This window comes from Oncorhynchus keta, chromosome 36 (genome assembly GCF_023373465.1).
Source record: "Oncorhynchus keta strain PuntledgeMale-10-30-2019 chromosome 36, Oket_V2, whole genome shotgun sequence".
NCBI lineage: Eukaryota > Metazoa > Chordata > Actinopteri > Salmoniformes > Salmonidae > Oncorhynchus > Oncorhynchus keta.
The window spans coordinates 6,432,729-6,448,256 of record NC_068456.1 but is presented as its reverse complement, the minus strand read 5'-3'; the positions used below and the strand labels follow the sequence as shown (position 1 = coordinate 6,448,256).

Sequence of the window (15,528 nt, the reverse complement as noted above, 5' to 3'; positions counted from 1 at the left end):
GTACACCTACGTAGATATTCCATTTTTAAAAATCTGCCTTTTCCAGCTACAACAGTCATTTACAACAAAATTGTCAATTTGATGTTATTTTTAAATGGACAAAAAAAATGCTTTTCTTTCAAAAACAAGGACATTTCTAAGTTACCACAAACATTTTAACGGTAGTGTGTGTGTTTGTATATATATCTAAATATTTGTTTTCTATTTTCTACATCAAAACTATGAAATAACACATATGGAATCATGCAGTAACCAAAAGTATGTGGACACTTGCTTGTCGAACTTCTGATTCCAAAATCATGGGCATTAATATAGAGTTGCTCCCTCTTTTGCTGCAATTAACACCCCCCACACTTCTGGGAAGGCTTTCACTAGATGCTGGAAGATTGCTGCAGGGACTTGCTTCCATTCAGCCACAAGAGCATTAGTGAGGTCAGTCACTGATGTTCGGCAGTTAGGCCTCGTTGGCATTCGGCGTTTCAATTCATCCCAAAGATGTTGGATGAAGTTGAGGTCAGGGCTCTGTGCAGGCCAGTCAAGTTCTTCCACACCAATCTCAACAAAGCATTTCTATATGGACCTCACTTTGTGCACAGTGGCATTGTCATGCTGAAACCCGAAAAGTGCCTTCTCCAAAATGTTGCCACAAAGTTGGAAGCACAGAATCATCTAGAATGTAATTGTATGCTGTAACGTTAAGATTTCCATTCACTGGAACTAAGGGGCCTATCCCAAACTATGAAAAACAGCTCCAGACTATTATTCCTCCTCCACCAAAATGTACAGTTGGCACTACGCATTGGGGCAGGTAATATTCTCCTGGCATCCGCCAATCCCAGATTCGTCCATTGGACTGCCAGATGGTGAATCGCGATACATCACTTCAGAGAATGCGATTCCAGTGGCGGCAAGCTTTACACCACTCCAGCCGACACTTGGCAGTGCGCATGGTGATCTTGGGCTTGTGTGCGGCTGCTCGGCCATGGAAACCCATGTCATGAAGCTCCCGACGAACATTTCTTGTGCTGATGTCACTTCCAGAGGCAGTTAGGAACTTGGTAGTGAGTGTTGCAACCTAGGACAGATTAGTTTTTCGCGATGCGCGCTTCAACTGTCGCCGGTCCCGTTCTGTGAGCTTGTGTGGCCTACCACTTCACAGCTGAGCCGTTGCTGCTCCTAGAAGTTTCCACTTCACAATAACATCACTTACAGTTGACCGGGACAGCTCCAGCAGGGCAGAAATTTGAAAACTGACTTGTTGGAAAGGTGGCATCCTGTGACAGTGTCACGTTGAAAGTCACTGAGCTCTTCAGTAAGGTCATTCTATTGCCAGTGTTTGTCTATGGAGATTGCATGGCGGTGTGCTCGATTTTATACACGTCAGCAACGGATGTGGCTGAAATATTGCCGAATGTACACATTTTAAGCGGTGACCACATACTTTGGTACACACACACACACAAAAAGACAGAGAAATGATAATGGACCTACAGTCATAGTTTCTTGACTCTTGATCTTATCCATCCCGGATCCGGGATCGTGAATACACCCTCAGGCTCATTACCATAACGCAACGTTAACGATTTATAAAAATCGCAAATGAAATTAAATAAATATGCCTGCTCTCAAGCGTAGCCTTTTCTTAACAACACTGTCATCTCAGATTTTCAAAATATGCTTTTGAACCATAGAAAATCAAGCATTTGTGTAAGAATATTGATAGCTAGCATAGCAATTATCGTAGCAATTAGCACGCAACATTTTCACAAAAACCAGAAAAGCAATCAAATAAAATAATTTACCTTTGAAGAACTTCAAATGTTTTCAATGAGGAGACTCTCGGTTACATAGCAGATGTCCAGTTTTTCCTGAAAGATTCTTTGTGTAGCACAAATCGCTCCGTTTTGTACATCACATTTGGCTACCGAAACTAACCGAAAATTCAGTCACCAAAACGTCAAACTTTTTTCCAAATGAACTCCATAATATCGACCGAAACATGGCAAACGTTGTTTGAATCAATCCTCAAGGTGTTTTTTCACATATCTCTTTATTGATATGCCGTTCGTGGAAGCATGCTTTCGTCTCAGAATCCCATGGAAAAATACCAGCAGCTGAATTTTGCGCACCAATTTCCACGCAGGACACCGTGCGGACACTTGGCAAATGTAGTCTCTTATGGTCAATCTTCCAATGATATGCCTACAAATACGTCACAATGCTGCAGACACCTTGGGGAAACGATAGATTGGGCAGGCTCATTCCTGTTGCATTCACAGCCATATAAGGAGATAATGAAAAACAGAGCCTCAGAAATCCTGCTCATTTCCTGGTTGCATTTTCATCTTGGTTTTGCCTGAAGCTTCTGTTCTAGGGCACTCGCAGTGAATATCTATGCAGTTCTGGAAACGTCAGAGTGTTTTCTTTCCAAAGCTATCAATTATATGCATAGTCGAGCATCTTTTTGTGACAAAATATTGCGCTTAAAACGGGCACGTCTTTTTATCCAATAATGACACAGCGCCCCCTAGGATGAACTGGTTAATACATCACTGAAAAAAAAGTGCTAATTTTGATGGTGTGAAATTATAACACATTTTCAGTGCGTCCCTCTGGACCTCGTTGAAGACCGAATGCTGAGATTTGACACCCCTGGGTTAGAGCAGTATTTCTTCATCCCGGTCCTGGTTTGTTTTGTTGCCTTAGCACTACACATGTAAATCAATTGATCATCAAGCTTTGATGATTTAAATCAGATGTAGTGCTAAGGCAAAAACTAAAACGTGCATCCCCAGGACCAAGTATTTATAAAAGGAAAAAATTAATTAAAAAACACTGGGTTACAGCACTGGACTGACTGGAGTACATACAGTACATACAGGCTGGCTGGAGTACATACAGTACCTGCTGCATACTACTTGGGGAACTGGTCAGAGTAAAAGACTAGTGTCCTCATCTCTCCAATCCACCTCTGATCTATATTAAGACGAGCCCTTAGAAAGGCTAGGTGCGTTTGGTTTAGTCTAAATTGACTGGTTTTCGTGGGGCTGCATTCAGAGAAGTGTTGGACAGCATATTATGATCTTAAAGGGTTAACCTTCCTCTAGATTCCATGCGGGTGCTCATCAGCGACTGCCGTACACCTGCAGTTCCCCCGGACTCTGCCATAGCCACGTTTTTTTTTACCCTCTGTTCCACATTAAATAATGTATTAAAGCTCCTCAATAACTCCCTTTGGAAAAAGCCCAAGCAGCAGTTATGCGGAGTAATGGCAATTCAAGGAGGAGGTGTGGAAGTGTTAACCCTGCTGACAAAAACACCTCCAGACGAGAGGACAGAGTCTCTACTTAGGCTACTGGCAATGAAATGCAACGCTCCAACTGTCTGAAAAGCTCAAAGGATGAAAATGACAGCTTTATTTACACTAGATGTTCTTGAAAATGAGAGTTAAGGAGACTTATTTCCCTACAAAAAATATAATACCCTCAACGTAAGGCCAAGAGAATACACATCTCATCAACTACTGTACTAGTAGAGGCTGGATGGACAAAGGCTAAACTAAGCTAATGGTGTGTGTGTCTAACCTTCACCACTTCCAACAAAGCTAAGAACGTTATCTCATCTCCCAACAATGATTGCAGACTGTTTAAAGTGCAGAGAAATCCTCTATTGTCATCAGTGATAGAGCAAATTATTCAAGGTGCATATTTGAGTTAGCCTAGCCTACATTTGGTGGGACTAGGTAAAGTTCAGGTTATCGGTCAGCCTGGCCAAGAGAGCCTGAAGGTATGGGTGACCTTTTGATGACCTTCTACCTCAAGGTCAAGCTCTGTGACATCTCTCTGACCCAAAAGAAAACAGCCTTCACTGCTCTTCCTCCATCTGACTACTCTGAAGCTCTAGCTTCCCTCTCGATAAAACCTTACTCTTGCCGCCCATTTTATTATCTATTGATTTGTAATCAACAAACACACTAAGACAAACAGCATTGCTCAATAGATCTGTACTCAAGTTAGAGAGACTGGAGAGTTTAAACTAGTTTAGATGTGTATTCTCATTAATCAACCACAGCATAGATGCCATTATTTTAGCATGTAGTCCTACAAGGCAACTGACCCCATCTGTCATAAGCCTACACACTTGCTTAAGTCTCCATCAAACCAATACAAATGCCCACATCACCCAACACACATAACCCAGAATGACCCTCTCCCACACACACAATCAAGAGTTTATTATTTTATTCTATGAAAGTCAGTGGTATAATGGCTAAACTCTTTAGCTTTTTAGAAACAAACAGCAGGCCTATTTGTTATTACTAGGCTACATGTTTCTACGCACTGCTGACATTTATGGTAATGCAAACATCAAATACCTTTCAAACCCATAAAATGCCATTTTCAAAAGCTCAAGTTGATTAAAACGCACACAAATTGACAATGGAGACTCTTCGTCGCTGAGGCATACAGTCACATTTGAAAGGCCATGTGAGGCAGAACAGCTGAGCAGCAGATGTGTGTGGACATGAATGCTTTGAATAGAGCGTCTGATTTGCATGTGGCGGTATATGCTAGTCAGTCTATGGAGTGGTGGAGGCCTAATTCTAACCCTTTACGCTCCACACTTGAGCTCAGCGGGCCTGTTTGTTCAGGCCATCCCAGACCTGCCTGCTCCCTTTCAAAACAGAGCGTAAATTCCCCATGCATGCCATTCCGATCGGCTTAAATCAGCATTCAGGAGTTGGAGAGGATCACAAGAATTGAGTGCCAGTCAGTGGCACCCGCTCCTCTCCCTTTCCCTCCCCCTGGACTGAGTCTCTGGACTGACTCCGCTATAGTCAACTCTATAGAGGCTTGCCCCTCTCACCACCAGACAGAGGGTGGTTCACATTCACTCCCCTTGTGTAACCCCCCCATTCTCATCATCACACACCCCTGCATGCCCTCTCATTCCTCACACAGTTTCCTCCTCCACACACACTCAGCGCATGTGATGGTAATCCCAAACAACACTCGCCACAGTCAGAGGCTGGCACTAAGACAGCATTGAATGAGCTGTATTCCGCCATAAGCAAACAAGAAAACGCTCACCCAGAGGAGACACTCCTAGCAGCCTCTCCTAATCAAATTTTATTTGTCACATACACATGGTTAGCAGATGTTAATGCGAGTGTAGTGAAATACTTGTGCTTCTAGTTCCGACAATGCAGTAATAACCAACAAGTAATCTAACTAACAATTCCAAAACTACTGTCTTATACACAGTGTAAGGGGATAAAGAATATGTACATAAAGATATATGAATGAGTGATGGTACAGAGCAGCATAGGCAAGATACAGTAGATGGTATCGAGTACAGTATATACATATGAGATGAGTATGTAAACAAAGTGGCATAGTTAAAGTGGCTAGTGATACATGTATTACATAAGGATGCAGTCTATGATATAGAGTACAGTATATACATATGCATATGAGATGAATAATGTAGGGTATGTAACATTATATAAGGTAGCATTGTTTAAAGTGGCTAGTGATATATTTACATCATTTCCCATCAATTCCCATTATTAAAGTGGCTGGAGTTGAGTCAGTGTCAGTGTGTTGGCAGCAGCCACTCAATGTTAGTGGTAGCTGTTTAACAGTCTGATGGCCTTGAGATAGAAGCTGTTTTTCAGTCTCTCGGTCCCAGCTTTGATGCACCTGTACTGACCTCGCCTTCTGGATGATAGCGGGGTGAACAGGCAGTGGCTCGGGTGGTTGCTGTCCTTGATGATCTTTATGGCCTTCCTGTAACATCGGGTGGTGTAGGTGTCCTAGAGGGCAGGTAGTTTGCCCCCGGTGATGCGTTGTGCAGACCTCACTACCCTCTGGAGAGCCTTACGGTTGTGGGTGGAGCAGTTGCCGTACCAGGCGGTGATACAGCCCGCCAGGATGCTCTCGATTGTGCATCTGTAGAAGTTTGTGAGTGCTTTTGGTGACAAGCCGAATTTCTTCAGCCTCCTGAGGTTGAAGAGGCGCTGCTGCGCCTTCTTCACGATGCTGTCTGTGTGAGTGGACCAATTCAGTTTGTCTGTGATGTGTATGCCGAGGAACTTAAAACTTGCTACCCTCTCCACTACTGTTCCATCGATGTGGATAGGGGTGTTCCCTCTGCTGTTTCCTGAAGTCCACAATCATCTCCTTAGTTTTGTTGACGTTGAGTGTGAGGTTATTTTCCTGACACCACACTCCGAGGGCCCTCACCTCCTCCCTGTAGGCCGTCTCGTCGTTGTTGGTAATCAAGGCTACCACTGTTGTGTCGTCCGCAAACTTGATGATTGAGTTAGAGGCGTGCGTGGCCACGCAGTCGTGGGTGAACAGGGAGTACAGGAGAGGGCTCAGAACGCACCCTTGTGGGGCCCCAGTGTTGAGGACCAGCAGGGTGGAGATGTTGTTGCCTACCCTCACCACCTGGGGGAGGCCCGTCAGGAAGTCCAGTATCCAGTTGCACAGGGCGGGGTCGAGACCCAGGGTCTCGAGTTTGATGACGAGCTTGGAGGGTACTATGGTGTTGAAAGTCCTAGGGACTTTAATGCAGGTAAATTTAAATCCATTTTACCAAATTTCTATCAGCATGTTAAATGTGCAACCAGAGGAAAAAGTATCTCTGGACCACTGGTACTCTGCATACAAAGCCCTCCCTCACCCTCCATTTGGCAAATCTGACCATAATTCTATCCTCCTGATTCCAGCTTACAAGCTAAAATTTAAGAAGGAAGCACCAGTGACTCGATCAATAAAAAAAAGTGTTGAGATGAAGCAGATGCTACAGGACTGTTTTTCTAGCACAGACTGGAATATGTTCCGGGACTCCTCCAATGGCATTGAGAAGTACACCACATCAGTCATTGGCTTCATCAATAAGTGCATCGATGACATCATCCCCACAGTGACCATACATACATACCCTAACCAGAAGCAACGGATTACAGGCAGCATTCGCACGGAGCTAAAGGCTAGAGCTGCTGCTTTCAAGGATCCCGGAAGCTTATAAGAAATCCCATTATGCCCTCTTACAAACCATCAAACAGGCAAAGCGTCAATAGAGGACTAAGATCGAATCGTACTACACCGGCTCTGACGCTCGTCATATGTGGCAGTGCTTGCAAACCATTACAGACTACAAGGGGAAACACAGCCGAGCTGCCCAGTGGCACGAGCCTACCAGACGAGCTAAACTACTGCTATGGTTGCTAAGAGGCAAATAACACTGAAACATGCATGAGAGCACCAGCTGTTCCGGAAGACTATGTGATCACTCTCTCCACAGCCGATGTGAGTAAGACCTTTAAAACAGGTCAACATTCAAGTCCACAGGGCCAGACGGACTGCCAGGACGTGTACTCCGGGCATGCGCTGACCAACTGGCAAGTGACTTCCATAGATGATGCAATCTCCATTGCACTCCACACTGCCCGTTCCCACCTGGACAAATGGAAAACCTATGTGAGAATGCTATTCACTGACTACAGCTCAGTGGTCAACACCATAGTGCCCTCAAAGCTCATCAATAAGCTAAGGACCCTGGGACTAAACACCTTCCTCTGCAACTGGATCCTGCACTTCCTGACGGGCCGCCACCAGGTGATAAGGGGGAGGTAGCAACACATCCACCACGCTGATCCTCAACACAGGGGCCCCTCGGGGGTGCGTGCTCAGTCCCCTCCTGTACTCACTGTTCACTCATGACTGCACGGCCAGGCACGACTCCAACACCATCATTAAGTTTGCCAACGACACAACAGAGGTAGGCCTGATCACTGACAATGACGAGACAGCCTATAAGGAGGTGGTCAGAGACCTGGCCGTGTGGTGCAAGGACAACAACCTCTCCCTCAACGTGATCAAGACAAAAGGAAATGATTGTGGACTACAGGAAAAAGAGGACCGAGCATGCGCCCATTCTCATCGAGTGGGGCTGCAGTGGAGCAGATTGAGAGCGTCAAGTTCATTGGTGTCCACATCACCAACAAACTAACATGGTCCAAGCACACCACGACAAAGCCTATTCCCCCTCAGAAGACTGAAAATATTTGGCATGGGTCCTCAGATCCTCAAAAAGGTTCTACAGCTGCACCATCAAGAGCATCCTGGCTGGTTGCATCACTGCCTGGTATGGCAACTGCTCGGCCTCCGACCACAAGGCACTACAGAGCGTGTGAACGGCCCAGTACATGACTGGGGCCAAGCTTCCCGCCATCTAGGACCTCTATACCAGGCTGTGTCAGAGGAAGGCCCTAAAAATTGTCAGAGACACCAGCCACCCATCATAAACTGTTCTCTCTGCTACTGCACGGCAAACAGTACCGGAGCGCCAAGTCTAGGTCCAAGATGCTTCTAAAGAGCTTCTACCCCCAAGCCATAAGACTCCTGAACATCTTGTCAAATGGCTACCCAGAATATTTGCAGTGCCCCCCACATCCCCTCTTTACACCACTGCTACTCTCTGTTGTCATCTATGCATAGTCACTTTAATATCTCTACCTACATGTACATACTACCTCAAATGGCCCCACACATTGACTCTGTATTGGTACCACCCTGTATATAGTCTCACTATTGTTATTTCACTGCTGCTCTTTAATTACTTGTTACTTTTATCTCTTATTCTTATCTGTATTTTTTGAAACCGCCTTGTTGGTAAGGGGCTCGTAAGTATGCATTTCACTGTAAGGTGTAACCTGTTCAATTCACGCATATGACTAATACAATTTGATTTGAATCAGGATTAAAATGCTAGTTATTACAGAAATGTCTTTGAAAGAACAATTAGTGATGGCAAGCATGAAAGATTAGTGTGGTGGTGTGTTCGATTAATTTGTCAACGAGAACATTGGAAGGACTGAGACGCTCAGTTCTGGTGAGTTTTTAAAAGGACATACTACTCCAAAATGGATTAAAATGGCCCTCGCTACATATTCGTTGCCAAACCCACTGGCTCCAGGTTATATCTGTAAGTCTTTGCTAGCTAAAGCCCCACCTTATCTCAGCTCACTGGTCACCATAGTAGCTCCAGCAGGTATATTTCATTGGTCAACACCTCCTTTGGCCGCCTTTCCTCCAGTTCTTTGCTGCCAATGACTGGAACGAATTGCAAAAATCACTGAAGCTGGAGACTTCCATCTCCCTCATTAACTTTAAGCATCAGCTGTCAGAGCAGCTTACTGATCACTGGACCTGTATACAACCCATCTGTAAACAGCCCACCCCCATAGTTGTTTTTTGCTCTTTGCACCCCAGTATCTCTACTTGCACATCATCATCTGCACATCTACCACTCCAGTGTGAATGCTAAATTGTAATTATTTTGCCACCATGGCCTATCTATTGCCTTACCTCCCTAATCTTACTACATTTGCACACACACTTTAGATATATATATTGTGTTATTGACTGTACGTTTGTTTATCCCATGTGTAACTCTGTGCTGTTGTTTGTGTCGCACTGCTTTGCTTTATCTTGGCCAGGTCGAGGTTGTAAATGAGAACTTGTTCCACATCCAGAAATGATTGCATGGTCCATATTATCAGGTATGCTATTAGCAAGAAGCATTATCATCTGTAGCCCAACTGATGCAGCATAGGGACTATAAATAAATAGGCTGAAGCATGGGGTTGCCGAAACGCATTTACCTCATTGGGATAATGATTAGCTAGATCCCAATTATTATATTTGAACTAGTTAGCATCCTATTGATGACTTTTAGTCCCAAAGAACTTGCATAAACACAGTGAAGATAATGTAGACCTACCTGCTAGGGTAACTTGGGGTAACCTGCCACCCGGGGTAATGAGACCCCTTCCTGTACTTCTCACAGAAACCACTTCATGTCACCCCCAACACTTTTTTCCTGGTTGCCACTACTCTTGCTCTACAAAAAAATGTAAATCGGTTTCACAATTTTTAAGTAAAAAAAAAAAAATGATTGAGGTATGGTGGCGTTTCAACCCCAAGTTACCCTACAATTGACCCGGTTACATTTAGTCCCACTTTCCCCTACACACTCTCAGCTAATTGCTAAGTGTTAAACATGCTGCTGCTAACCATACTGCCGACAGCCTAACATAGCAGGCGTAAAATAAACGCCTGAACTAGATCTCCTACATACTGGTCTTAACGAAGAGGTTCTCTTCTGCACTGTTCAATCAATCTAGTAAATGTGGAGGAAGAGTTAAGATGTCGTGTCACCTTGTTAACATACAAAAGCGTTAGTTGGGTCAATGGCTCCCTTTCCATTTCCCCCGAGAACCAGAACAAATCCGTTTTTGGGGGACTCTGCAGAGGCTGTGTTGTTTCTAAAAACTCTGGGTTTAAAAATGGTGTAGTTCACTAATATTTAGGAGTTGAGAAATAAATAAACAAACTAACAATTAAAACGGCTGTTTTCCCAGCGATTGCAAGAATTGTTGTGCATTGACTGTCATGCATGTTTCCCTTCCTATCGCTCATAACTTGAATACGCCTCGAGAGGAACATTTATCTTGCATAGAACAAAAAACAAGAAGCCGACTACGTAAATAAATAAAAGTATTCTACTACAAGGTTGCCTGATTTGTCTATTTATTACTTGTTTTGTTTGCTGAGGAAAAGTAAATGTGGTTGTCTGAGGAATTTTCTTTCTTCATGTTCCATATTTTTTGGCAATTATTTTGGCGTGGCGCAGCGCCACAGCTAAATGACTGCAACAGCAACCTTGAGTCAGCATCACTTTGAGATAATAACACAGGGAATGGATGAACAAAGTGCAAGCAGGGGTGAAAGTAGATTTCTACCCGGGACAGGAAACCCGTACATTTATTTTTTTTACATAGCCTAGGACGTAATCATAGAATATAGAATCCCTATTAATTTCATATGATCTCTGCGGGCCTCGTAAAGATGTGTCATACCACGTAACATCTATTACCCTTTAACGTGGCATTGGCATAAGCACAAAACAGTCATGAGGCTTTCATCTGATTGTCACTTCCCATGAACGGTCGTCCACTCACAAAATAATTCCAGCATGAATTAAATGATGAATTAAAAAAAGACACAGTGGTCATAAAACACCTACTGTACTGTAATGAAATTCTGAGATTGTCATTGGGCCTACAGTTGTAGCCTGAATAGGTGTATCCAACACTGTGCCTCGGTCTCTGCCACTCATCTCCGCCTTGGCAAAATATAAGTGTTCTCCTCTAACCACAACACAATTTGGAGCGTATATCACTGGATTCTTAAGTCAATTCACACATTTATCATGTGGTAATGTTAAATAATGGTCTAATAGCCTATAGCTTTATTGTGATAATCTCTGTTTTAATGGGATGGCGTTCCACCACTATTTCTTCTGCCAGGACCATATTTCTGCACTTACTTTTACCCCTGAGTACAAGTGACTGATCTTGGTAGCTGTCCCTTAGCCTGGTCCCAGATCTGTTTGTGCTGTCTTGTAACTCCTATGTTCAGAGTCAGCGTCCATTGTCAATAACTGTTGGCAAGACAGCACAAATAGATGGCTGTCCTGTGCCTTACTGTATTAGGGCAGCCAAAGCCAGCGAAGCCGAGGGAGGGGAGGAGGACACCAACAGGGAAGACCTGCTCTGTGACAGGCCAAGCGGCAGCACGCCTCTCTGAAGGCAGCCACACGCTGTTGACATGAGGAAGGGGAGTAAACAGTGCTGGGCCAGGAATGTGGAACCATCCTCCCCCCCTTCTCTCCCACAGGGGAACATTTTCAGGAGAAGTCTCTGTCTCCTCCCCCGAGTTCCAGTGAAGTTGAGCCTGCCCGGGATGACCTTGGCGGTGATAAAACAATCCTCTCCTGACACAATATTGAAAAAACGTATCTATGCATAAGAAAGCAGCAGGCCGCTACTCATAATACCCCCCCTCCCAACTCCACACCTCCCAAGCGTTTCCATTGTCTGGCAGGCTAAGAAAACAACACTGAACATGACAATGGGCAATAGGCCAACAGGGATCTGAACGCAATGGAGTCCGTTTTCATAAAGGCATGTGAACGAACAGAATTATCTCAAGGATTCTGAGTCTGTGACATACATTGTGACAGACATGTGTTGTTCAAAGAATTTGGGAGGTCTCTCCATTACAAAACAAGATGTTGCTTTTCACAGTGAACTCTCTATGCTCAGATAAGGATAGACCAAGGGCTACCTTTGTGTTTCTCTGAAATAAGGCATTGGAATAATTGCGTTGATAGTTCTTTGTATCAAATAATCTCTACGCCAGACTTTAGAGTTGCATTTTACTTGTCTCTTCCCAGCAATCCAACTAACACATTTGAAGCCATTTCTTTGACCCCAAAATGAGTTTGAATTAATGTTATGGTCATCCGGCAGAAGAGGAGAAGCATGTAAGGGGTAACATTAGCTCGGGTTCATACCAATTTCACTTCCTCCAACATCCTTCCTCCTAACTTAATAACGGGAAAAAATACAATCTCACTAGAACCTTCACTGTGCCATAACGGCACCAAATAAAAGACCGTCAATGATTACGGTAGTAATAAATAAATGGTTCACGCGCAAACAGACACCTTCAAAAAGGCACACAAAAGGACACACACACACACACACACAATCAATCACACACGGTCACTCAAAAACATTGCAATATACCATGACACAGGTGCCATCAACATAAATATTTATTTACATGTGACCGACCACAATATTAACCCGGGAAACAGAGGCAAAAATGTAAATCACGAGGATTTGATTGAAGTCTGTAGAAAATGCAGAAGCAGCTTGTAAGGAATTTTTTAAAAAGCAGACACCACACACAGAGTGCAAGAAAATGGTGTCCGATTTTGCAGGTTAGGCCAGTGGTTAATTTATCGCATAAAATGTATGATCGCAAAACCTAGATTGTATTGGTGATAAAGGCAAATAGAACTTCATTGCCATTTTTTGTTGTTGAAGCATAAATCAAATTAAAAAACAAGCGTGGATGTATGAATATTCCTAACCTGCTAAATGATTCCTCCATATAATATCAGCGATACTCATTGGTGGGCCACCAGCTGGGTGTGGTTTACCTTTGTCGTGATCAGTCCTTATCATATCCATTAAGGAGTTCTCCAAAGAGTGCAAGCTAAATGCATCAAAGGGCCGATTCCGGTCCTGCAAGAGAAGAGAGGGGTCAGAGGTTAGACATCTTATCTGTTGGTTATCAAAGTAGAGCACGACAACATCACTACGATTGGACACTGTGAAAGTTATTTAAGACGAGCTTGGAGATAACAGCGATTTTATTTTTGATGACTTGTGAGAGGATAAGGAACACGCATCATCCACACAGATGCACAAAAACATACAACCATATCCATTTGTTGAAAGTTCAGCACTGACCCTGATAAGGAGAGAGAAGGGTTTCAACTAAATGAGGGCCTCTTACAACTCTCATGCCCAAGTCAAAGAAGACAATCATAGACCACACTTCCAGATATTACACAGCATAAACCCTGGGAAACTCTCAGGTTTGTGTTGGTCTGATAGGAATGTAAATAGCAGAGGATTTCAAGAGTAGGGACACACCTAGACAATCAAGAGTAGATGAAACTAGTGCCTAGAACGTTGTGGTTTGTGAGAGTGTGCTCTTTCCTCAAAACACTCAAGATGTTTCATTTCCAGAGTGGGATATTTTGAAGTTAGGAGTGTTTGTGACGAATCAGCTGATTCAGTTCTCCTGGCTAGCTGACCTGCCATGTGGCCACCCTCTGAACGAGAGTCCTGCATTGTATCGGGTACCCACGGTTAACCAGCAAAAAAATATATATACAAAATAAGCTGGCGTGTGGAAAGAAAACATTCTTTCAACCCGTGGGTCAGCTCACGGTTCAGAACAATTATATTGTGGGTCAGAAACATTTCAAACCATTATAAAATGGTATTATTTTACAAACTTAAAAGATTGTTGTGTTGCAAATTCCATTCTGTGCCTGGTAAGGCAGACATCTAGGCTACCAGCCACGCATGCAGTGGATCAGGGAACTGTCCTTTATTTGTGTGGTGCTGAAACATATGTTTCATCCCCCCACGTGATAATTAGTACCCAAGTGTACTTTCCCTGGCAAGCCTAGCTCACACGAAAATGGCTCACGTCGGCCTAACTGGAGAAATATGAAAAACACCATTGTGAAATTCCCAATTTTGGTTCAGAAGGATTTTGGAGTCATTGTGGAAAGGACAACAACCCGGTATTTGGCTACACAGCCAGCAAAAAGTGCAAGCCGGTATTTGTTTACGATAGGCTAATAGTTTATTATCAGTTAACCCATAAGAGTCGAAGCCGGGGGCTTTTGCCAGCCTGTAGCTTGTCACAAAAGGTTCACAATTGATTTCTTAAAACGGCAGGTTATAGTAATAATAATAACAAAATAACAACCTGAATAGTTCATTTTCATTCCTTCTTTTCAAGTTACATGTTTTAAATGTCACATGCACAAGTACAGTGAAATGCAGTTCTTGCAAACTCAAAACACAACAATACAATAATCAATAACAATCTATTACTAGAAGAAAAAAAACACGAGAAATAAGAATAGTAAATATGAAATACACAATAAAGTAAGTAAGCATATTAGTGATGGGTGAAGATAGTTGAAGTCGGAAGTTTACATACACCTTAGCCAAATACATTTAAGCTCAGTTTTTCACAATTCCTGACATTTAATCCTAGTAAAAATTCCCTGCGTCTTAGGTCAGTTAGGATCAACACTTTATTTTAAGAATGTGAAATGTCAGAATAGTAGTAGAAAGAATGATTTTTTTCAGCTTTCATTTCTTTCATCACATTCTCAAACGTTACATGTAGCCTTCCACAAGCTTCCCACAATAAATTGGGTGAATTCTGGCCCATTCCTCCTGACAGAGCTGGTGTAACTGAGTCAGGTTTGTAGGCCTCCAAACTCGCTTTTTCAGTTATGTCCACAAATGTTCTATAGGATTGAGGTCAGTGCTTTGTGATGGCCACTCCAATACCTTGACTTTGTTGTATGCTTGGGGTCATTGTCCATTTGGAAGACCCATTTGCGACCAAGTTTTAACTTCCTGACTGATGTCTTGAGATGTTGCTTCAATATATCCACATAATGCTATCTATTTTGTGAAGTGCACCAGTCCCTCCTGCAGCAAAGCACCCCGACAACATGATGCTGCCACCCCGTACTTCACGGTTGGGATGGTGTACCTCAGTTTGCAAGCCTCCCCCTTTTTCCTCCAAACATAACGATGGTCATTATGGCCAAACAGTTCCATTTTTGTTTCACCAGACCAGAGAACATGTTTCTAAAAAGTACTATATTTGTCCCCATGTGCTGTTGCAAACCGTAGTCTGGCTTTTTTATGGCGGTTTTGGAGCAGTGGCTTCTTCCTTGCTGAGCAGCCTTTCAGATTATGTCGATATAGGACTTGTTTTACTGTGGATATAGATATTTTGTATCCGTGTCCTCCAGCATCTTTCCAATGTTTCTTTGCTGCTG

General features: G+C 43.3%; 1 protein-coding gene across 6 annotated transcripts in view; it reads right to left on the bottom strand.

Annotated features, from left to right (window-relative positions):
- Positions 1-15,528, bottom strand: part of LOC118369535 (cytoplasmic polyadenylation element-binding protein 3-like) — a 63,383-nt gene that overhangs the window by 28,856 nt on the left and 18,999 nt on the right. For 4 of the 6 annotated variants that reach the window (XM_052498377.1, XM_052498379.1, XM_052498376.1 and 1 more), the window contains exon 3: positions 13,015-13,168. In XM_052498377.1, the coding sequence (XP_052354337.1) occupies positions 13,015-13,168 (154 nt within the window). The remainder of the gene's footprint in view (positions 1-13,014; positions 13,169-15,528) is intronic. The other 2 variants (XM_035753983.2, XM_035753985.2) reach the window with 1 other exon arrangement.